Genomic DNA, 22,423 nt, shown 5'->3' on the forward strand with positions numbered 1-22,423 from the left:
ACTTTTTCCTATTTATTCGCTGTAGAGAATGTTTGTTTGTATTTTTTGCTAGCAGCAGTGTACTGCATCTCACATTGATGTGAATGCTGCCTCGGTATGTACTTGTAATTCTAGAAACATGAAGGTTTAAAACCCGATATTGTAGGGTTTAAGCTGGCACTGAAGATCTGATTTTTTAAAAAAATTAAAAATGTGTTGATAGAAAGCTTAATAGAAAGATTGCATTCTAATTTTTTTCTAGTGCAAGGTGTGGTGATGGGAAATGTTTAGTTAAAATGCTTGCATTTCAATTCTCAGCATGATATGAATTCTTTCATGAGCTGACATGAAATTAAATGTCGTTTCCCATCCCAAAAATACCCAGCCCACCCCTCCTGATGAATCTGCTCGTGGTTGACAAAACTCTTGCACTAATCACGTCTACATCTCGTCAGCAAGTGGCAGATTGCATCTCATAGAAGCTAAATTGCAGAACTGAGGACCTGTGTCTAGAAAAATTTCATGTGGTGTTACTTGTTCTGTTTGGAATATTACTGGATAGCATCTCTCTTTCTATTGGGTTCTTCACATTGGAAGATTGGTATTTACATAGTTAGATTCTAATTTGAATAACTCTTGAATTCTGATCAGTTGGTACATTTAATGTCATCTTTTTATAGAAAGTGAGGCAATGTTACTTTTTTTTTTACAAAGAAATAGTTCTGAAGTTCACCACCATTTTGTAAAGAGTCTTTAGAATCGTGTTTTCCTTGCCATTTTGAACGAATGACTTCAGAAATTAGGAAACCTGGATGGATATAAAGTAGGTGTGGGTTGGGGAGAGATACATCTACATATCTAATACACTCCCCAGACTGTGGGATGTTTTGGAAATTGCCGAAACAAAAAATTTTACCATGGTGTCAGGTTACTTAAATCTTCCTCTTTTCCAGTGTATTTTGTTCTTTTTCTTCCTGCACCAGCTGTTGAGTTTTTCCCTTAAAATTCTTCCTCCTTGCATTCTTAGTCATACTGAGCAGCTTTTGTTCTCCTCACCCCTGTCTTCCTGTCTTTTCTCTTTTATGACTCTTGCTGAAAATGTATAAGGGCTGAAATTGATGATTCCTTTTGTTTGTGATCCAAGTAGGGCTGTTAGTTTTTAAATTCTACACCTGCAACATAAACCCATCAGTATACCAAGTCTAGAGAAGAGCATGATCTGTAGTGTAGAGTATAAACTGTGATAAAATGATAGTCAGGTTATTAGTGTGAAAACAAAACTAATGTGCAATGAACACATTATAAATGCACTCTAAAGTAGCAGTGGGCAGTATATTACCTCTGAAAACCACAACAACCTGAGATGTTGCCTGTTTAAATTGAGTTTAAAGCATATGTATATAAACATACACACTCCTATAGAATCTTTTTCCTTTAAAAAGATGAGTAAGGTATTTACTTCCAAATTTTAAGAATTAAACTTAGCATTTCAGTTATGATGAGTTCTGTATAAGTTTTTAATTATGTGGTTACATTTTGAAACCATTGGGAAAATAATATGCAAGAGTCTTGTGTGTTACATTAATTTGTGCCTGGAGTTCTATGCAGATGGTTTATCATCTGTAAAATATGCTAGTTAGTGTTCCCAGCTTTTCCATATTTAAATGTTGTGGAGTTCAGATAATTTTAATAATTTGATCTATCAATGTAATAACTAAAAAATAGCACTCGGTCTGAATTCAGAGATATGCTTTAAATTAGTTACTGAAGTCTTTGGGTAATCACCTTTTATTAATAAAACCAGGTAGATTGTACTCATAATTTTCTTTTTATCTTAATTGAGATTTTTGTAGCATTGGAGTTCTGTGAGTTTGTGTGTGATGTAATGATGATATGCTTAGGTGTTAGTAAGGAGCATGTGGCCTAGTTCATCTTGATGCTGTTCAGTTTCCTACTGGGTTTTGTTTTGGTTTTCCAGTTTCTTAAAGGGTTCTTTAAGATACATTACACAGATTACAGGTATTTGTGTGTCTTCTTTATGAGGTGTGTGTCATTTGGGGCTGGAGCTGCTGAGTTGTGTTATCTTAGTTCTATAGCAAGTACTGTAAAGAACTTCAGGTATCCAATACCCATACTAATTTTTTTCTGGTAGTTATTGGAGCAGATTTACAAGCCCTGTAGAGAGTTCGTGTTCCCTTTTCTTGGCTGCCTCTAAAGTACTAGGTGATTGTTGTGGACTTGGATTGTTTTGCTTTGTTTCTCATAGCCTTTTTGCTTTTTGAATTGACAGTAGGGCTTTTTACCACAAAACGTTTAATGCATCTCTGTTTACAAAAACCCTTTTGTCCTGTTACTGTTGCTGCGGGTCGTAGACAAACCAGAACGCTTGTCTTTCAGATGAAGCTCACCCTGAGATTCAGTAGTGGTCTGCAGAAATGGTCATGTTACTAGCACTACATGATAAGTTTTGTCTGTTTCTGTATCGAAGACCTTTAGAGAAGTACTGAGCTTTTCCCACCTTGGATGATCCATGCAATGTACCGCAGACATGGAAATATTGTGGAAAACCTTGTTTTTCAAGTCTGGTCTGCGTGTGTCCTGGCTTAACCCCAGCTGGCAGCTCAGCCCACATAGGTGCTCACTTGCTCCCCCCAGTGGGATACGAGAGAGAATTGAAAGAGTAAAATAAAACTTTGATTTGAGATAAAGACAATTCAGTAGGTAAAGTAAAACAAGGAATTCTTTCATTACTTCCACTGGCAGGCAGGTATTCATCCATCTTCTGGAAAGCAGGGCTCCATCACACATAACTCTTAGTTGAGAGAGAAATACCATCACTCCAAATGTCCCTTTCCTTCTCATTCTCCCAGCTTTCTGTGCTGAGCATGACATAGTATGGTGTGGAATATCCTTTCAGTCAATTAAGGTCAGCTCTCCACCTCTGTATCCCTTTCAAGCTTCTTGTGTATCCCTAGCCTGCTTGCTGGCAGCGTAGTGAGAGGCGGAAAAGCTCTTGAGGCTGTAAGTACTGCTCAGCAGTAAGAAACATCCCAATGCTTACCAAATGCTTTTCAGCCCAAATCCATAACATAGCTCTATACAAGCTATTGGGAATAAAATTAACTCTATCTCGTCCAATACATGGCTGGTACAGGCATAAAATTAAGATGATATCTCAAGTCTGCTGTTAACAGAAAATAAGCACAAACAAACAAAAATGTTAATCCCTTACAATTTACTTAAAAGTGAGGCTTGTACTGGACTTGTCATATGCCGAAGGACAGGCTTTATCAGGACCAAGGCTCTGAGAGAACTAGCATCACTTTTGACGAGGGTGCTTGGCTCTTCTTCATCTTACAGAACTGAGAGAAAGGAGCCTTTGTCTTCCTGCAAAAAGAGCTGATCTGATGACATTCAGGCATATGTTTTACAGAGCACCACTGCAAAGCAGATGAGGAGTGAAGCGTGATTCTCTTGGAGGAGGAAGTCGTTCAGTGGGAAAGCTATTGACTGTGAACATGCTGCAAAATTGCTTATGCAGAGGAGCCTGTATTGCTGGCAGTCTTATTGGGTTCCTGTATCATAATCTTCAGAGGTGGTCTTAAGTCTGGAGTGTACAGTACGCACAAATACTCACCTCCATTATCTGTGTCCTAGGAATTCAGTCTTCCTAGTTAGATTGATCAAGTTCTGCCAGGCAAATGGTAGTCTTTGAATTGCATTGCATTATAGAGGGAATCTGCCTTCTTTCAGTTAAATGTTATGTTCATATTTTTGGAAGCTTGTATCTAGTAATCAAAATTGAAGCATTTAAAACTACACAGCATGTGTTATTCTCTTGTAGCCTTGTGTTTATTTAGAAGGCAGACCAGAGATACCAGTCACGAGTGAAGGGTTTTAGCACTGGTTCTCAGGTTACGCAGTAAGATCAGGCAACTTTCTGACTTATTCACCCAAAAAAATATGTCACTTTGAAAAGAAAGTCTGTGATCTGTCAAGACTAAAGAGGCTGGAAGTTAATTAGAGTATACTTGTGAAATACATAACTTCTCCTTTTGGAAGAAGCTTAAGTGTTCTGGCAAAACCCATACGGAAAACTGAGGTGTTGTGATGCTTGGTAGTGTAGACCTTATTGTATGTAAAAAACTGCAGGCATCCTGACCCCAGAGAAGTTTACCTTGCATTTTCTTGTAAACTTGAAGTTCAGGTGATGTGCTGCAAGTTGTGCTTTGCTTTTCTGTACTTTCTTCTGCAGGAATTCCTTAGAAAAGTTTTTCCCAGTAAACTTGAATACTTTTTTGTATCTCTTAATCTGTTTTTTAAAAGCAAGTTTTCACACTTGGATGCCTAGCAGGATGGTGAGCTAGACTTCCATTTCCTGAATGTGTTAAGCATCTGCATTTCCAAAATTGTCATGTTCCTTGAGGGATCTGTATTGTTTGTGCTCTCATTAAGACTGTCTGACACCCATCTTCAGGCGCTTCTTTTTTTCCTGGGAAGAAGCAGGAGGAAGGTCCTCAATGCTTGTGGCCATTCCTTGCACCAGACTGAAAGTACTTGTTCTACCTTTCCATTGCTTGCGTGCCATCACTGATTTTTGGTTTAGATCTTTTTATTTCACCTTTGTATATGTAATAGTCTCAACACTGCTGTGTTCTCTTTCCCAAATGCATATTTTCATGTTGTAGGATAAATTAGTCATGAAAAGTACTGACGTTTGTCAGAGCCATTATCAATTATCATTGGCTTATCTGTGGCTGAGACGTTGAGATACTAATCAAAGCAGCAATGGCCTGGCGAGTAACAGATGTTTATAGCCCACCCTAGGTTTAGTTGAAGGAGGGAATCTTTAAAAAAAAAGCCTCTTTAGTTTGGGAAATGTGGCTGGGGATGAGGAAAGAATAAATACTAGAACATATGAACACCTCTGGAGCCTTTGTAGTTACACTGGATTTTCTCGTTCGGCTTCAGTCCAGTCAGAGTAACACCTTGCTCCAATGTGCTGGATCTTTGGGCTGGTGTGAACTGTTACACTTAGCAACCCATACAAGGATGGTCTCAATATTCATTACAGTGGAGCGAACTGCACCCCAAATTGCCTGTGAGAAGTGTAAATGCATAGCAAGCATTTCTAGCCACCACTCAATCGCTAGTAAAAAGCTTCACTAATTTATTTTCTGTCTGTTCTCCTTCCACTACCAGGTAGGGAGTGCATATACAGATCTTTTGTCTAGTTCATGATTTCTAAGTCCAGGGTTCTGCTGTTAGGAATTAAGTTCTGTTGGGCTAAAGTGTAAGGCTGTCATAGTTATCGAGGGCATAACAATTCATGTTCTCATAGTCTCTAATAATGATATGTTTAAGTAAAATATCTTGAACTTCTTTTCAGAAAGTGAAACATCTTTGGGCCTGGTGCATCAAATGCTAAATCACACTGATGGCTCTAAGTCTCTCCAATCTTCTGAATTCACTGGTGAGAACTTGATATACAGTAGAAAATCTTTTTAACCAGGCTGTGTAAACCAGATAATATATCTCATGAGAGAGGGATTAAAAAGTGTGATGTTATGGGTTACTTAGCATTATGACTGATGTTTGTTTTGCATGGACTTTGGCATTAGTGATCACTGATGGCTGTGCTGTGCAGCAGGGATGTGATGCTCTCGTGCTTCCTTTAAGAAAACATTGTAAGCTGATCTGTGACCTTTTCAAACCCTTCAGCACTTCTGTGCTTGATGGGGTTTCTCAGTTGGAAGCCTTAGTCGTGTGATCTTTCTTCTTATCTGATCAAAACTGCCTTTTATTGGCCTTCACCTTGGCTGGAAGGATCAGAGAATCCAGTATTCTGAATGGATTCTTAGAGGCTCTTTAAACCAAATGTAATCTTAATGCTTCAGTTTTCCTACTGAACTAACAGTTCTGCTCTTGGGAACATGTATCTAACTTGATGTTAGGAAGCAATGGCTTTTTTGACGGTACTGTTAATTACTCAGCTCTTCAGATGTTTGACAGGACTGAAGCACTTGCTGAAAGGTTTAATTAAGCTGTTTAAGTATCTCAATATTAAAACTTTATTTTAAAAAATACACTTAACTTGAGTAGCTCATTGTATTTACTCCACAAAACTTGCTCAGTTTCCCTGGCAAATCCAGTGAGCATCTTCCAGTCAAGAAATCAGAAGGAATGCCAGTAGAGGGACCAGGAGTTTACGCGTGCACTTTCTGTTTTCCAGGATGAGGTTCCTGGTTTCTAGGGAAGCAGAGTAACCGCTACTAAGTCACTTTGCAGTAAAACTTGAATCAGTAGTCAGGAGGGAAGCTCTGACTATTAGGTTCATTCACTAATTTTACCTGTTTTTACTACTCCAACAGCTAGCTCTTTAGCTCACTGCTTTCAGCCACTTCTGGGAAGGGCTTGTATTTTCAGAGAAGCTAACTGTGACAGCATTATAGAACCAGTACACATTAAATGCTGTGGTAAAACTAGGTAGCAGTGTAAAACCAGGTTTATATTGCAGTATAAAATCACTGAGAAACTTAGATCTGTTGACAGCATCACTTTGTGCTCCAGAAAACGCCTGTGGAGTATCAGCATCCTACACAATTTGATAGACAGGTAACCAGAATCATCTAATGTTAAGATTTTATTCAGTGAAGAAAAGATTGATATGTAATTATTCTAGAGATTACAAACATCATGCTTTTTGCTATGTAAATGGTTGTAGGAAAGCATTCATAGTGGAGGGTGGTGTTAAAAATACTGGTTATTGCAGGAGATTTGTGGCTGTTACTGAGATACTAAGCAGTCATTTATCCTGTCACTCAGTAACATACAGTGTTTCTTCCCTTTTTTTCACGGGTGCAAACTTGAGAAGCAGCTTCTCCTACCTTCTGTTCCTTTTTTGCAGTCTGTGAGCCAGAAAACGCTGCTCTTACTTGCTGCCCGAGTATAGCCCAAATACAGGTGTGTGCACTGTACCAAGCTGTTAAATAAAGGGGCTAACAGTACAACGTGATGGACTAACTTAAAATACTGAGGGTTGTCTCGACTGAAATGCTACAACTTCACTCAGAGTTCTGTCAGAAACAATTCAGAAGCAGACTGAATTGTAATTGTTTTGGTTCAAACCAGTGTGCTGCAAACAAGTAAGAATCATTCCTGTAACCTAGTCTTGGAGTAAAACTTGAGCTACTCATATTCTGACAACCATCTTGATATAGATGACTCCAGGTAGGGATGTGCCTTAAAGGTTCCTAATGTTTGCGGCGGTTAGGAAAGGAGTTGGGTTAGGTTAACTTAAGGAGTAGGAGCCTTTCACAAATTACTGAATGTATCTTGCAAAGTGTGTAGAAGTGCTGGGAGAAAGAGTTGTTAGCTATGAAAGACAGCTGAGATCTTCTGAAAGTGTTCTTTATCTGTATCAGTGCGATTGAGGAAGTCCCATCTCCATCCCCCGTTAGATTCTGTGTAGTGAACACAGCTGGCTGCTCTGTCACTCTCCAATTTAGTAAACTCTGTAGTACTAAGTAGTAGCCCCAGCGTGCTGTTGAAGGGGAATCTGGAGGTACTGCAGCCCTGTCTAGGGCTTTAAAATTGCCTGTGTTCTTTTCAGCCATTGAATGTTATGTTTTGTCCACTAGGCGCTGTTGTTCACTTGTCTGTTGCCTTACTAACTCCTCTTAAAGCCTCGAAAGTCTCCAGAAATAACAGGAGTGTGTAACTTTGTGTAGCAATACTCTTGAGTTGCCAGAAATATAGTTGCTGATTTAAGGGTGGAGGAAAGGTCTGGGCTTACTTCTTGAATGCTGCTTTTTTTTCAGGCAGGCAAAGACCAGTGTATGACACAAAATAAAATTGCTTTCATTTTTGGTACTTCTTTATTTGCCATCTTTGTCTGACACAGATGAAAGATTTTCAAATGTGCCCTGTCTCCTCTTTAGAATAAAAATGAGAAGATTCTTAGGGACGCTCAATGTTTTTCTAGACGACATGATGGTAGCAAGTTACTAAGTTTCACATCAGTGTAGCTGCGTCTGGCCTTGCAGGTCAGAAACAATCATCACCTGCAAGTCATGTAATTAATAATGCCTACATTCTTATGGTCTGTAATACATTCTACTTTTGAGTTGCCTTTTTAAAAAGGACATTGGAGTTAGAAGCTCTGTGAAGTTCAGGACTCTGCTTGTAGATGTAGAGGCACAGCACTCCACTGAGTCTGTCTCTTGATTTCCTTCTTCAATTCCTGTCACGGTGGTGTACCAAAGGAGTATGTAAGGTTAAACAGAATGGAGTACTTAAATGTGGAGTCTGTACAACAGGTTTTGGACATAGGAATGCTCATTTTCAGAAGCAGCCTATCTCAGTCTTATGTTTTCAGCTGCAGTGTAATGTAGTCTGTATAGAGCAGAAGGGGAAGAAGCCCAGTGACAGTCTTAGTGACTAGAACATACAGTCACTTAGAAGATGAATCAAATGTGCTCTTTCACTTGCATGATTGCTTTTGGTTTGGACAGTTCTCAGTAGTGGCACTGTTTTCAATTAAAAAACCTTCGCTGTAGCACTTCCTTAGTATAGAGAGGGAAGAGCTGGCATATTGTCTGTAATCTTTTCAGGTACAGGAGCACATCTGGATATGCTATGGAATGGGACGTGTGTGTAAATCAGATTGATTTAGTTTATGTCCTTTATGCGTAGTGTTATATTTCTAAACTGGATGCACCTCAATTCATAATCTCACAGCAGCTCTCTAGTGTTGTAAACAGTGTTTGGAAATGTCTGGTAGAGTTTTAACTGTATTAAAGGAAGCAGCAAAAAAAGGCCTGAGTGTTTTAAGCTAAACTGAAAAACAGGAAAGAAGTTGTTCTTGAGTCCCTTTACAGACAGGACAGGTAAATAATATCCATTGCATTTCCGTGGTAGTATTTATAACTGTTTGAATATTTGAGCAGAAGTAAATGCAGCTGTTTAGACGAAGGTGGTGGCCATAGTGGAGCTCTGCTGTGATTTGCTTGCTTTGACAGCTGTGTTAACTGTTTTCATAGTGGTGGAAAACTTAGAGCTGTAAGGGTCACAGGCTACTTAAAAAGAAATATACTGAAGCAGAATTGAAAAATGTAGTTCTGAAGGTTGCTTACAAAAAGAATGGAGGTGAGCACCTAAAACTACCCTAAGCACATCTCAGTAAGCTACTGGTTTGCCAAAAGAGTACTTTGGAGCTGGGTAAAGCAGCATAGATTGATTGTGCTTACTAAACTCAGCTAAAATAAAAACTGGGCTGAAGACTTGAAAACTGAAATGGACAAATGAGATAGTTATCATAGTGAACATTTTAATTCAGTCAGAGGTGGTGGTTTAACATAGCCTTTTTTTGCCCATTTTCCTCTCTGCCAGATTGTGAGTTGTCTTTATTTACCTCCCTTAAAACAACCTATTCCTAAGCAGTATATTTACAGTGTCATACTGTGAAGTAAAAATACATTTAAAATACATGGAGCCATCAGAATCATTGGCACTATGTTGGCTAAACCGTACTGATTCTAAATTCTAGGGGGGGAAATCCCATATAAATAAGTTGCTACTAACTGGTGTAGAAAAATGAAATAATCTAGCAGTACCAGAATAGCAAATGCTCATTTTTTTCTCCTCTGCTACTTGCTACTCAGCTTCCTACAAGCTAATCTTTGTATGCTAAAGCCTTCTTGCTCTAACTTCTGTGTTTGGTGACAATAAAAAAACAGTATCATGAGCTTTCAGTTTATATAAAACAGAACTAAAATTAAACCAGCTAGCTCCTGAATTGTAAGTTTTGTCTTTTTTTTCAGTAAGGGCATTAATGAATGGTGTTACTAAGCTGTTTCCCTAGGAATAACTGTAAAAGATGAAGAAATGAAACAAGTTCCCCTTGTGAATCTGTAGAGAGAGCACTGGGCTTTATCAGTTTTCTGCTTGTGGGTTAGCTTGGGTGAGACTCTGGTTGATCTGTGGTCACCTTGCAAAGACTTGAGAGAGAAGGATGTAGTTCTGTCTAGTTCTGTAATGATGGAGTTGCTTGTGCATATGTGGGTAAAACCAACTTAAATAGCTTGCACAGTTTTATAAGCATACCCAATGTAAGATTTTAAGCTAAAGCATATCTTAGTTGTAGGTGCTCAAAGCCTTCAGAACTCTCTGTGAGGGGTGGCAGCACGCAGTTCCCAAGCACTGCATAGAAAACAACTGTACTAATAGTGCAGGTACTGGAGTTTCACACAGTGACAACAGTGATGTCATTTCTACCTGTAACTTCTTTTTACTCAGTTATTAGAGACTTTTTTGGTGGGTTTGATTGTATTTTGGTTCCTTCCTTCTCCTCCCTTTCAAGCAATTAAAACCTGTATACTAAACCAGAGATTTTTAAAAAGGGAGGGCTTAATCTGAGCATAAGTTTCTAGGAGGATGGTGGCCTTTTGGCAGTGTGTTTAGACTATTAAGAACTTGCTGTGGTGTATGGTTACTCCTATTTACTTACTTATTCTTAGGATTATAAAATAGATGTGTTTCTATACACAAGAGCTACGTGTTTTGATGTAGTATTTTCTCATTTTATATTTTGTTCAGCATTTACAGCCGAACAATACCAGCAACATCAACAGCAACTGGCACTAATGCAGAAACAGCAGCTTGCACAAATTCATCAACAGCAAGCAAATAGTAATTCCTCTGCCAACACATCACAGGTGAGGGATTTGTCTGTGCTATGATTTATCCCTCATTGTTTCCCACCAGGGTTCATCTCTAATTGTCAACTGTTGCCATAGAACCTTGAAACTAACCAACAGGAAAGTGGCTTTCGCCTGAATCTACATCATAGCCATTCTGTAAAGTGTTTAGAAGGGACACTGCAGGTGAGTGTGGCAGGCATTGCCTCTGCTCCCTCTTAACAAAACAAAGCAAACAAAGATGTGTCAGTCAAATAATGAACATTTCAAAGCCTTAAAACAGGAATTGCAGAGATCTCCAGACATGTCATTATCCTCTTCGTAATGGGAGATTTTTAAAGCAGGATTTGTAGTTAATAGCTAAAGCTAACTTCTAAATGTATCCTCCATAAAGCTGTGGAAGTATCTACTGCTCATAAATGCGTGGTGGTTGCAGTGCTGATGGACACACAGAAAAGGTTCAGAAGTTGTTAGCAATCTGAACCTCTGAGTCTCTGAACTGGGTTTGGAGTTTCATGAACACAAATTGGTCTGTGAAACAAATGTTGTTCAGTATAACAATATAACTTATGAAAGATGTTCCTTTTGTGTTCTAAATAGCAATGGGAATTTTGTTCTCCGTTGTTAGAAGTGCATGGCAAAATCAAATAAATCACAGATTTTAAATACTCATACCAAATGCTGGCAGTTTGGCCTGAGAGAATGACTGGGCCACAGTTGTGACTTACATGTATTGGTTTTTTGCTTTATTTGTTTGTGTAACTTTAAAATGGGAAGTGTACTGACTTTTGGAAGCCTCAATTACATGTATTTGCCACCATTGTTCTTTTAGGGTTTTGTTTCCAAGACACTGGATTCTGTTAGTGCTCAATTTGCTGCTTCAGCTTTGGTTACATCAGAACAACTGATGGGATTCAAGATGAAGGATGATGTGGTGCTTGGAATTGGGGTGAATGGCATTCTTCAAGCCTCAGGTATGCAACTGTTGGACAGAATTTATTCCCTCTTGATTTTTTACAGTGGAGATAGAGCTGTCCAGAGTTGAGTGTTCTGAAAAATCATCTTAATGTTTTGTTTCTCTTTTGCAGGAGTGTACAAGGGCTTACACCTCAGTAGTACTACACCTACAGCACTTGTCCATACAAGCTCATCACCAACAGCAGGTTCAGCCTTGTTACAGCCTTCAAATATAACACAGACTTCAAGTTCCCACAGTGCACTGAGTCACCAAGTAACTGCTGCCAATTCTGCAACAACTCAGGTCCTGATTGGGAACAACATTCGATTAACTGTACCCTCATCAGTTGCCACTGTAAACTCTATAACCACACTCAATGCACGACATATACCTAGGACTTTAAGTGCTGTTCCATCATCTGCCTTAAAGCTGGCTGCAGCAACAAATTGTCAGGTGCCCAAGGTATCAGCTTCATCCTCGGTGGATGCAGTACCAAGGTAGGTTTTGTATCTGCTCACATTTTCTAGCGTTTGCTTGGATTGGTAAATATCTTTAGGACAAGTAAGGACAGCTGTATGAGATCAGGCTGGCTTCAGTTAAAGCTGTGTACAATGGTGGTCAGAAAGCGTTGTGTGGGGAGGAATGCAAGAGCAGACAGACTTCCACACTGAGGGCTTTCCAGGCTGGCCACCAGACCAGAAACAAGAATTAGCTGAGAAGTGACATTGATGATCTGTTAGCAGTAGATTATGCCAGTGTGCTCCACTGTTGAGCACAACTTTTGGCTGTTAGATTCTGTGTGAGGGCTGAACTGTTTCAGAATTCAGTGTCAGTCCTCACAAGGCAGTTTGCCATCAATACCTGTAGGGTAGCATTGGTCTCGGGTGTGCTTGCACGTGTTGCTGTAGTTTGACCACCAGAGGAGACTTTAGAGGGTGTACTGCACTTCATGTGTCTAACAGTTTGAGAGAAGTAATTGTCACATTCTTTAACCATAATAACCACATTCCTTACTAAGTTCTTAACTTCTGTCATCTTCCTCAGTTTCAGATGGTTGGATTGAAGATGAATAAAACACAGGTTAAACAGGATTGCAGTTCAGCGTTTCCTTAGTTCCAAATTCTGTAACTAGTGACTTCAGCAGCTTAGTGCATGTTTTCTCTTTCTCCAGCACAAATCTTGATGCTTAGAGTGCTCTGTGTTTCTTTCCTGCATGGCACAGTGGCTTACAGGGAGGTTTTACAGCTGACCCTACAGTGTGGACACTTCACAAGCAGTCATTGCTGGGAGTGAAGCACACAGTAAGCGTGGAAGTGCAGGCTGAGTGCATTTCAAGTCTAGGCCCTTTTGTCTTTGCTGCATTTTTGCAGCTCTGGTGCTGGAGAGCAGTTTTCTATGAAATGGCTTTTTTCTTTGTCCAGCCTTGGGAATCCTTTGCCAGTCCTTTGGGTCCAGCAGGAAGAAGTAGGGAGGTGATTATCCTCTTGTACTTGGTTCTGGTGAGGCCACGCCACAAGTACTGTGTTCAGTTTTGGGCACCTCAGTACAAGAAAGATATTGAGGTGCCGGAGCAAGGGCACAGGAGGGCAGTGAAGCTGGGGAGCGGCCTGGAGAATAAATTATCTGAGGGAGCTGGGGCTGTGTAGTTTGAAAGAGAGGAGGCTGAGGTGAGATCTCATGGCTCTCCACAGCTCCCTGAAAGGAGATTGTGGAGAGGTTGGGTGCTGATCTCTTCTCACAGGTAATTAATGATAGAACAAGAGGGAATGACCTCAGACTGCCACTGGGTAGGCTTAGGCTGGACATAGGGAAAAAATTTTCACAGAAAGAGTGGGCAGGCACTGGAATGGGCTGCCCAGGGAAGTGGTTGGGTCACAACCCCAGAGGTGTTTAAGAGTCATTTGGATATGGTGCTTAGGGTGCACCTTGTAGAGCAGGGCTATGGGTTGGGCTTGGTGCTGCCAAGGGTCTTTTCCAACCGGAACGTTTCTGTGATTCTGTCAACAGGGAGAACCACGAGGCGGAGAAGCCAGCACTGAACAATATAGCGGACAACACAGTAGCAATGGAGGTGACGTAGTTTCCACGGGAGGGGCTGCAGCCTTGGGGACTCGTTTAGGTGCTATGCATCAGTAGCATTTTGAATGCAAGGGATGATGGAATGCCGCACATTGCGTTTCCATGGCAGCTGTGGGGGACTCGACAGCAATGCACATCTCTCATGCTTTGGTTTTTCTTTTCTTACTGTTAATAGGAAAGAATCAACACCTGTAAATTAACAATACAGCAATTACCTGTACAGTACTGCATATTTGTAATACCCTTGTATATATGTTACTTGAATACAGAACTGTTCATTTGTGATGCTTTGCACTTGGGGCGGGGCGGGGAGGGAGGGAAACAAACTGCAACAAAGTAAGAGTGTGAGATGTGAGATTGTATAGAGATGAAAAAGTGTCATCACATCCTGTGCATGGTGCGGAACCTGCTGTTTTATCTATTTATTGTGCCGTGTTTACAGTTTTTTGTACACTGTACCTTCATTGGTTCCTGTGCTGTAGTAAATGTGTTAGGTAGCCGTGGACTCCTTGGTATTTTGTAAATGGTATAACATAACTTGGTTCCCCTCTGGGTCCCTGAGTTTTCTGTGTATCATGTGAAAAAATGGTGACATACATACAGAATTTTTTGAAAAGGCATCAGTTTCAAATTGGGGAATGTACTGTTCATGGGGATCTTCCTGTCTGAGCATCGTAAGGCAAGTAACAAGCTAATAATGAAGTCTGAGTTCTCCCATCCTAGCTTGTCCGCAGACATGTGGGCAGTTTCTGGTACTTAAAGCACTAAGATTATGTTGCTGCTCCCCTTGTTAGTCCCATTTCCTTGCACACCAAAAAGTGTTAGTATGCAAACGGAGTCCTTACAACTGGAGTTTTTGTGTTGTCTTGCCCTTTTTTGAAGACATTGTATTTTTTTATTGTATTAACTGTTTTTAAGACTTCATTCTTTACTTGTTCTTAAGAAAAAGGATATAAGGGAGAAGAATGCAGTAATTGCTGTACGTGTATCATCATTCCAGTTTCTAAAACAGCCAGCTTTTTTCCTTTTAAGATTCTCCAGAAGGCTGCAAGGCCAGAACCACAACTATCGGGTGCCTTCCTTTGGAAATATTTGACCTCTCTTCTGTGAAGAGAATGGTACTTAACAGACTACTATTAGTGCTTTGTCAGTACCGAAGTCTGAATGCCCACTCCAATGGCATACATTATCCTTAAGGTTTTTAATCCCACCTGGAAAAATTGTGACAGAATTCTCACAAAATAAACCCAGGGCATTACATGTTGACAAAAAAAAAATAAAAGTGTGGTTGTGTTTTTTTTAATTCATTGAAGTTCTGTAACTGTTCTTGCTTTGATCCAGAGTGTTTAATCTGTGGGGTCGATACTCTTATTACTTAGAGAGGAAGTAAGTGTTATATGATGGCATCTGTCAAGACTTCTACCTGTGAGAACGTTGAAGGCAGTAGGGGGAAAAAATAAGTATTTTTATTGATACTTTTGTGAAAATTCTGTGTTGCTAGAAGGGAAATGTCCTGAACTTGAGAGTTTTTCTGAGGACTTAACCAGAGAAGCAGGCAGATAAACAATCAGAATGATCAGCTGGAGAAGTGGCTTCCAGAAGCGCACAGGCTGTCCACAGGGTATGGCTTAAAACAGCTGGATTAGTCCATGCAGAAAAAACCACAAAACACTCGGAACAAGTGATGGAAGATTGCTGCTTCAGGAGGAGTTCTGATGGGAGAAGGTAGGTGCTCAGATAGCTGAAACTGCAATATTACTGTCTTCTGCTTGAGAGAAGTGAATACAAACCAATGAAAGTGGTGCATATGCAAACCGTGTACCTTGTGGTGCTGCTGGCTGCATTGTCACTGGGTGTTTTGTAGTAACATTCCCTGCCTATTTGTATGTGATGGCTGACAGCAGAGATAGTCAGAAGTTTGGCTTTATTTTCCAGGAGTGTTTTGGGGAGGAGTGAGTGTGCTGGGCTTGTTGGTGTCTGAGTAGGATTAACAAATCCATTGCTTATTTTGTTGAATGTTCTTGAGTTCATCACCTTCTCTTATTTAAATACATATATATATACATATAAAATTTCTTTTTGTTTTTTTTGAAAGGTTCCCAAGAAGTAAATTTATAAAAACAATCCCCTCAGGAGGAAGAGAGAAGAATTAGGATCTGTCTCTCAGGGAAGTAGTTTACAGTAAGAAATTTCATCAATCTGGGGAGAAAGCTAGGACTGAGTGAAGAAGCGCTGGCTGCATTGATGGGGAAGAGGGAAGGGACAGAAGGAAACTGGTGGTTCCATTCAGCTTGCTCTGGAACTGTGGTAGATAAAGCAGAAAGTTTAGTAAGCTTCAGAGATCTACAAGAATGAGGCTTTAGGATAAAAATGTCCTAAGCAATTAGTGAGCGGGTCCTGTTAGTGCTGATCCAGGTTCAAATCTCAAAAAAAAAAAAAGATCTAAAATGAGTTCTAGTGCTGGAAGTGCATCAGAGTTGTAAAAGCAGAGCAGCTCAACGCCTTAGCCTGTTAGTATGGTGGAACTGGAACACGAGCTGTGCAGAAGGGTCACCAAGAAGGGGGAGGAAAGGTTTGTTTCTTGCAGAAAGCTGCGTGTCTGATGCTTATCTGAGGTCGTTTGAACTCTGCTAGTTGCAGAGCAGCAGCTCTAAAGCGGGGCAGCAGCCAGGCTAACTTGAGTAGCAAGCTTGTCTCTCGCCATTAGGTGGCTGCCTAAACCAGCACAAAGGAAATTCTAGCTCCCGGCTAGGACCTCTGGAGCAGTGCTAGAAACTCTGCTACAACTCTTCAGTGTAACTGCGGTTGTTTTGTTAGCATTAACTTCTGCTTTCCCCATCCTCATGCACATTATCTGCTTGTACATGCAGCAGTCTGTGAAAGCTTTCATAGTGTCTCTTACCCTCTTATGATACATCTGCTGAAGGATTCACACCATGAAGACATGGAAAGAAAAAGGTATGTGCTTTCCTCTGCCAGAGCTGGGATTATGGCTGTGGTCAGGACATAGGAAGCAATTTCCATTCCAATTCATAAACTGTATGAAACATTTTCAGGTGTTTGGGTACAGAAGTCATCCCTTCTGGTCATGTACTACTGATGTGACTGTGGTGACAATCAGTCTCTAGTCTTGGGCGGCAGGGATGTTCCAGTAAGGTTTTTATTCTTGAGATAATTTGTTTTCAGTAAGCTTTAGTTTTCTGTGTAGTGTGCGTGTTGGAAGATGCTTGCAAAAAAAGCAACCTGCTATTAGTGCAAGATTGTGTTCAGGTATCAAAAGTCAGAAATCTTTTTGGAAGTGTGAGACCTCAAACTGAAAAAGCAGATTTTTCACTGTGAGGGTGACAGAGCACTGGAACAGGCTGTCCAGAGAGGTGGTGGAGTCTCCTTTACTAGAGACATTCCACACCTACCTGGACGTGTTCATGCATGACCTGCTCCAGGTGGTGCTGCTGTGGTAGGGGAGTTGGACTCAGATTTTTTAGGGTCCCTTCCAACTCCTAGTATTCTGTGATTTTTGCCTACAGTGTGTCACAGGAAGGAAATGGAAGGTTAAAGGCCTTTAGCTGACACAGAATGAGCAGTTTACAGATTGTTCACAGACCAGGTACCACTCTACACAAACTACATGTACTAAGAATTGGTGTTCCTTCCAGCAGTAACCTGCCCCAAGTGGTACCCATCAGTACACCCTGTTCGTGGCTACCTGCTCAGCAAACCTTCACCATCCTGGAGATACTTCCTTGAGTCCACAGTCAGCATCAGAGATACGATGAAGGAACAGCAGAGAGCAATAGGTACAAGCAATGCAAAAACTTGTGGTGACTCAGGTCCTGGATCATGTTCCCATTGTCTTCCTGCTTCCCAGAGACACCCAGCCTAGCCCTGCTTCAGTGAGCCACTCCTCAGCCCAGGCCCCCGGGCAGGCTACTTCAAATTCCTGAAAAGTCCACAGCACATTCAGTACTGAGACTCCAAAAGTTTCCCAGTGTGCCCCTGCATAATCCATTTGTTACCCTCAGGAACAAGGGGCATAGCATGTGTCGAATTTCTCATGGTCAGCTTTAATGAAGCTTTAAGATAGAGCCATAATTGCTTAGAGTTGTAGGCTGGAAATCAGAACAAATTTACACCAAACAACACTCTGTACCATTAGAAGTCTGTTCACAGCTTCTCGGGGCTGCTTGTAGCATCATGAGCCAGCCCCACAGGACCTGTTCCCAGTACAGATTTGGCCTTAAGTGTTCCTAAGCTATTGCATCTCTCCTGATTCTACTTCTAAGCCTGACTGCTTGTGTCCCTCAGAACCTGGGCAGGTCATACCTTCTCATCTACCTGTCCTTGTCTTGGGACACCACCAAGTAAAATGGAGAGCATTGTATCTTCCCTCCTGCTTTTCTGATCAGCTCATTTCTTAGAGATGATGCCCTTGGCTTCAGCACAGTGTAACTGGGAGCAGCTGTGTGCAGCTCTCTGACTTTGCCTAGCTGAAATTCAGGCAAGAATTGTCAGAAGATTTTAACAGGGAAGCTGAAATCATTCTTCTGCATGGGTGTCAGAACTCACTTGACTGTGAGCTCACAGGTCACAACAAACGAATCTGCAGAAAGATTTCACTCTCCACAGTCCAAGCACACCACCACGGGTTCCTGCCGAACCGCAGCAGCACTAAGGAGCAGCGGTATTGCCCGACAGTGTAGAGTCACCAGGCTGGCCTGGGCTGGCAGGGGTGGGGCACACACCCTAATGGAGATCTGCTCTCACCTGCTGTGGCTTTAATCATGTGAGTAAAAGTTTTCTCGAGCTCCTTTCACAGGTAGCCCCAAGGGCTCTGCCTCAACACCCGGCGCTAGTTCAGGTGCTGTGAGAGCCCTGCAGCCACCCTGGACAGAAGCAGTGCTGCGCTCTGAAAGACTCCGAGGAGAGCTGTGGGAATATCCAAAAGGCTGAAACACAGCCAGTGGTGAGAGGCAAACAGCTCAGCTGGCTTCTTTCATCGTGCTCCAGAGACCTGAGCATGGTCTCTCAAGTGCCTGCAAGCAATGCAGTGGCAGGACAATAAAAAGCCTTCGAGCTGCTAGGAAAAAAACCCTTAATTGACCAGATGTGATCGTTTGATCTCTTGCAGCATGTGCCCTTCCCGCTGAGCCCCAGAGGTTGCTACATCCACTTGTGTTGTTTATCAACGAGCAGGCAACTGTGACCTTGTCTCCACTTTTTGATATTGTGACTGATCTATGTGGAACATTCAGCTTGTATAAAAGAAACAACTGGAGTGAAACAAATGAGAGCTGTCAACGGGAGCCCAGGATTTTCTGAGCTTCAGCTGAAGGCATCTCAGGATTTCCCTTCACAGTGCTGAACCAGTTCCTCTGCTACGTTTCCTCTGTCAGTGGATTGAATGCAGTAGTGTTGCTCCAATGAGAAAAACAACTGATGTTGGAACCTGGAAGCTGCTGTTGAAACTCAGAATGTGCTCCAGGTTTTCAGCACTGAAGATCTTGCTGATTTCACTGCAAGGTTATACTGCAATGAACTCAGTTTTGATTTGCAAGAGTGAATTCTGCTATAAAAGAAGCATAGCAATGAGATAGAAAATACTGCAGCTGGAGTCACCCTCCCAGGAACTAGGCTGGCCTTGGCAGCTGTCATCCCTCTGTGTCTTAGTGCATAAGCAATGGAGAAATCTTGTCACTTTGAACTTCAGGATGAAATCAGTCCTTATTTACAGTTACACCCAGTGACCGTGGTGCACAGGAAGAGTGTGGTTATGAAAATGTAGTCAGGACAAGTCTTAACACATCTGCCCTCCCTACCTGACTGGGGCAGGATGTGCTGGATTAGATCAGCTGCAGCAGTGCCCCTGCCACCGTGCCGAGCAGACGAACACTACTTAGAGTTTGTGCAGACCAAAGCTGTCACTGCTGGGAGCACTTCTGGAGCTTGGGAGCTCTGATGAAACTCTAGGTTCTTGTAGGACCCCTCTGAGTCAGGGTGCCTTCTGCTGTAACACAAGCCATGTTTGGTGTTACTCCAGCTATTGACCACAGAAAATATCTCTTAGGAAGACAAAGCAAAGTTTATTAGTTAGTAATGACCATTCTTTTTTGAGCCACAGGGCTTGGTCTGCTTTATGGAGCAGCACATCTCCCTTGTGGCACTCTCAGGTCAGGTATTCCCAAGATAAGCCACAGCAGGCTGACAGATTCGGCACATACAGGAGATCTGTGCTGCTCTGGAGTGGCAGCTGGAGGCCAGGCTACCCTGAAACATTTCTCCTGGCACTATACTTAGACACTTGAATCTCTTCTGCAGTGCCTGTCTGAGCACCCACTAACCACCTTCTCCCCAAACTGTGTCTCCTGCAGGTGCTGGCTGAGGCAATGGGCGGCTAAGGCATCTCTTCACACTGTGTGGCCACATGGAGGATAAGGGCTGACTGTGAAAGCAAGTGCAAAGCGAGGTAGAAGAGGACTGGTAAGTAATGTTTCTTTGCTTCACTGATCAGATAAATCTGTCTCTGCACTAGCAAGCTTCTGCAGCAAATTCAAACCTCTCCATCTTGAAGCCTGCATTGTAGCAGGCAGCTGTGAATTCAGAGCAAAACCCACTTCCTTAGTGAAAAAACATAGCTACAGTCAGCAAAGGGACACTTATGGATAAGATCAAAGTAGCTCCAACTTGGAAGGCAGGATAGTGTCTTCTCAGTCCCTCCAAAAGGCAATGTATAGTTTCACAGTATTTTAAAGCAGAACCAAGGACATAATGTTCCTGAGGTATCAATTAACTTGAGTGACTTGGAAAGCTCACCTTGAAGCCGTGCACATCGTGCTGCCATTAAAAAAGGAAACACTGCCAGCGTTTGTTGAAGTGCCAGAATGAAAGTGCTGTGTTCAGGCTCACCCCAAGCGCCTCATTGTTTCCATCCTATCTCACAGGATAATCAGAAAGTGTCTGGGCCATTCTCCACCCTTTCCTTATTTTCTCTGGAGGGAAGCATGAAATCAGCAGCTTTCTCCTTTGGGTCACTTTCTGTCCTTTGCATGAATGCTGTTTGCTTTCATTGCTTAGAATTAATTTTCTTAAATCATAACAATAATGAAGAGAGTACAATGCAGGGACAGTGCAGACCAGGGAAGCTGGTAGGCTCTCCTCTGCAGAATCGTTAGGTTTCTGCACTACAGAAGGTTCCTCCTGAGTGTAGAGACAGCACAGAGAGATGACCCTGGCTGGGCTGAAGGAAGCCTGTGTGGCTGTCAGGTTTGTAGTTTCTAATTTGGTGCTCCAGCATTTAGTGATGTCTCTGGAAGCAGGAGGTGTTAGCACTATAGAAATGTTTACATACAGCTCCCAGCTAGCTAAATAAACATTCAAAGAGCCAAGTTTGTTAATGCCAGGAAGTAAACCCCCTGCTGATAACACATAAGTAAGAAACACAAATAGCAACCAAAAGCAAAGTTTCTGTGGTCTGCAGGTTTTAAGAGGTGTTTTAACAAAAGAGGAAACAGTCAAGATAACTACATCATGAATTACTTAGTGTGGCTCATGGGACTGTTACCTGCTGTAGGGAGTGTGGTCACCAGTCCAAGTCAGCTTCTTTCAGTCTGTGAAGTCTTTGGCAATTTAAGATGACAAACCACAAAGATAAATTGTGCCTAATGAATCTGCTGGCCTAGGACAGAGTCACAGTTCTGGTAGATAGGGGAAGAGCAATTCAGGGGGACTTCAGGGCTGCCTTCTAGTACCTGTAGCGATCCTGCAGGAAGGCTGCAGAGGGACTTTTCATAAGGGTGTCTGGAGATAGGGCAAGAGGGAATGGTTTGAAGCTGAGGGAGGGTAGGTGTAGACTCAATCTTAGGAAGAAGCTCTTCAGTGTGAGGGTGGTAAGACTCTGGAAGGGGCTGCCCAGGGAGGTTGTGGCTGCCTTCTCCCTAGAGGTGTTCAAGGCCAGGCTGTCTAGTTGAGAGGTGTCCCTGCCCATGGTGGGGTCTCTTCCAGCCTAGGCCATTCTATGATATATTTGTTTACTCATGTAAAACCAGGATTTTTATGTGTACCTATCAACAAACTCTTGGTGCAGAATTCCTTTTGCTAAGACTTCCTGTTATTCAATCATGCTAATTCTGTTGTCTCTGTTATCAATCTCTCACTTTCTCAGCTGCACAACAAAGAGACTAGAGGCATAAACTGGGTGGGATAACAGCTTCTGGCCACAGGCTAACTCACACTTGTCCAAGGCAAGACAGGCCAGCTTTTCTTGTTGCCTGAGGTGAGGCATGAGGAGCCACTGTTCTGCTGGAAGCACAAAGTGTGCTTTTAACCACTGGCAGAATAATGAAATGAAAGAACTTGAGGTCAAATCAATCCCCAGCCATAAATACTAGGCACTGACATGAACAGCACTTCTTTGGCACATCTGAAGGCAGAATGACGCAGAGGATGATACAGAATGACACAGAGGATGATATTTCCATTAGGACTCATTTTCTCATCCCATCATTGCTACCCTGTGTCATTTCATTTCATTGATTTTCCCCCCCCCCCCCTTTTTTCATCTTATTCCCAGCTATTTTATGGGAAATATTCTTTTTATTCTCTCACAAATGGTAAGGTGTAGAGTCCACATTTGCTAATCTCTTCCAATTGCTTGCATAAATGACTGAGTTTCAACCATTAAACCTTTCTGTGCTCATCTTTTCACCTGTACTTG

At 41.8% G+C, this 22,423-nt stretch overlaps 1 protein-coding gene across 10 annotated transcripts in view; it reads left to right on the forward strand.

The window, feature by feature from the left end:
* The window catches only part of EPC1 (enhancer of polycomb homolog 1), a 62,239-nt gene extending 47,223 nt beyond the window's left edge, over nt 1-15,016 (forward strand). For 5 of the 10 annotated variants that reach the window (XM_064162621.1, XM_064162623.1, XM_064162622.1 and 2 more), the window contains 6 exons: nt 5,369-5,452; nt 10,576-10,694; nt 10,776-10,862; nt 11,509-11,650; nt 11,765-12,131; nt 13,642-15,016. In XM_064162621.1, coding sequence (XP_064018691.1) covers nt 5,369-5,452; nt 10,576-10,694; nt 10,776-10,862; nt 11,509-11,650; nt 11,765-12,131; nt 13,642-13,714 — 872 coding nt within the window. In that variant the 3' untranslated portion in view covers nt 13,715-15,016. Of the gene's footprint in view, nt 1-5,368; nt 5,453-10,575; nt 10,695-10,743; nt 10,863-11,508; nt 11,651-11,764; nt 12,132-13,641 lie in introns of those variants that run through there. The other 5 variants (XM_064162618.1, XM_064162617.1, XM_064162619.1 and 2 more) reach the window with 5 other exon arrangements.
* Nucleotides 15,017-22,423: the final 7,407 nt, after the last annotated feature.

The sequence above is a fragment of the Pogoniulus pusillus genome, chromosome 23 (assembly GCF_015220805.1).
Source record: "Pogoniulus pusillus isolate bPogPus1 chromosome 23, bPogPus1.pri, whole genome shotgun sequence".
Taxonomy (NCBI): domain Eukaryota; kingdom Metazoa; phylum Chordata; class Aves; order Piciformes; family Lybiidae; genus Pogoniulus; species Pogoniulus pusillus.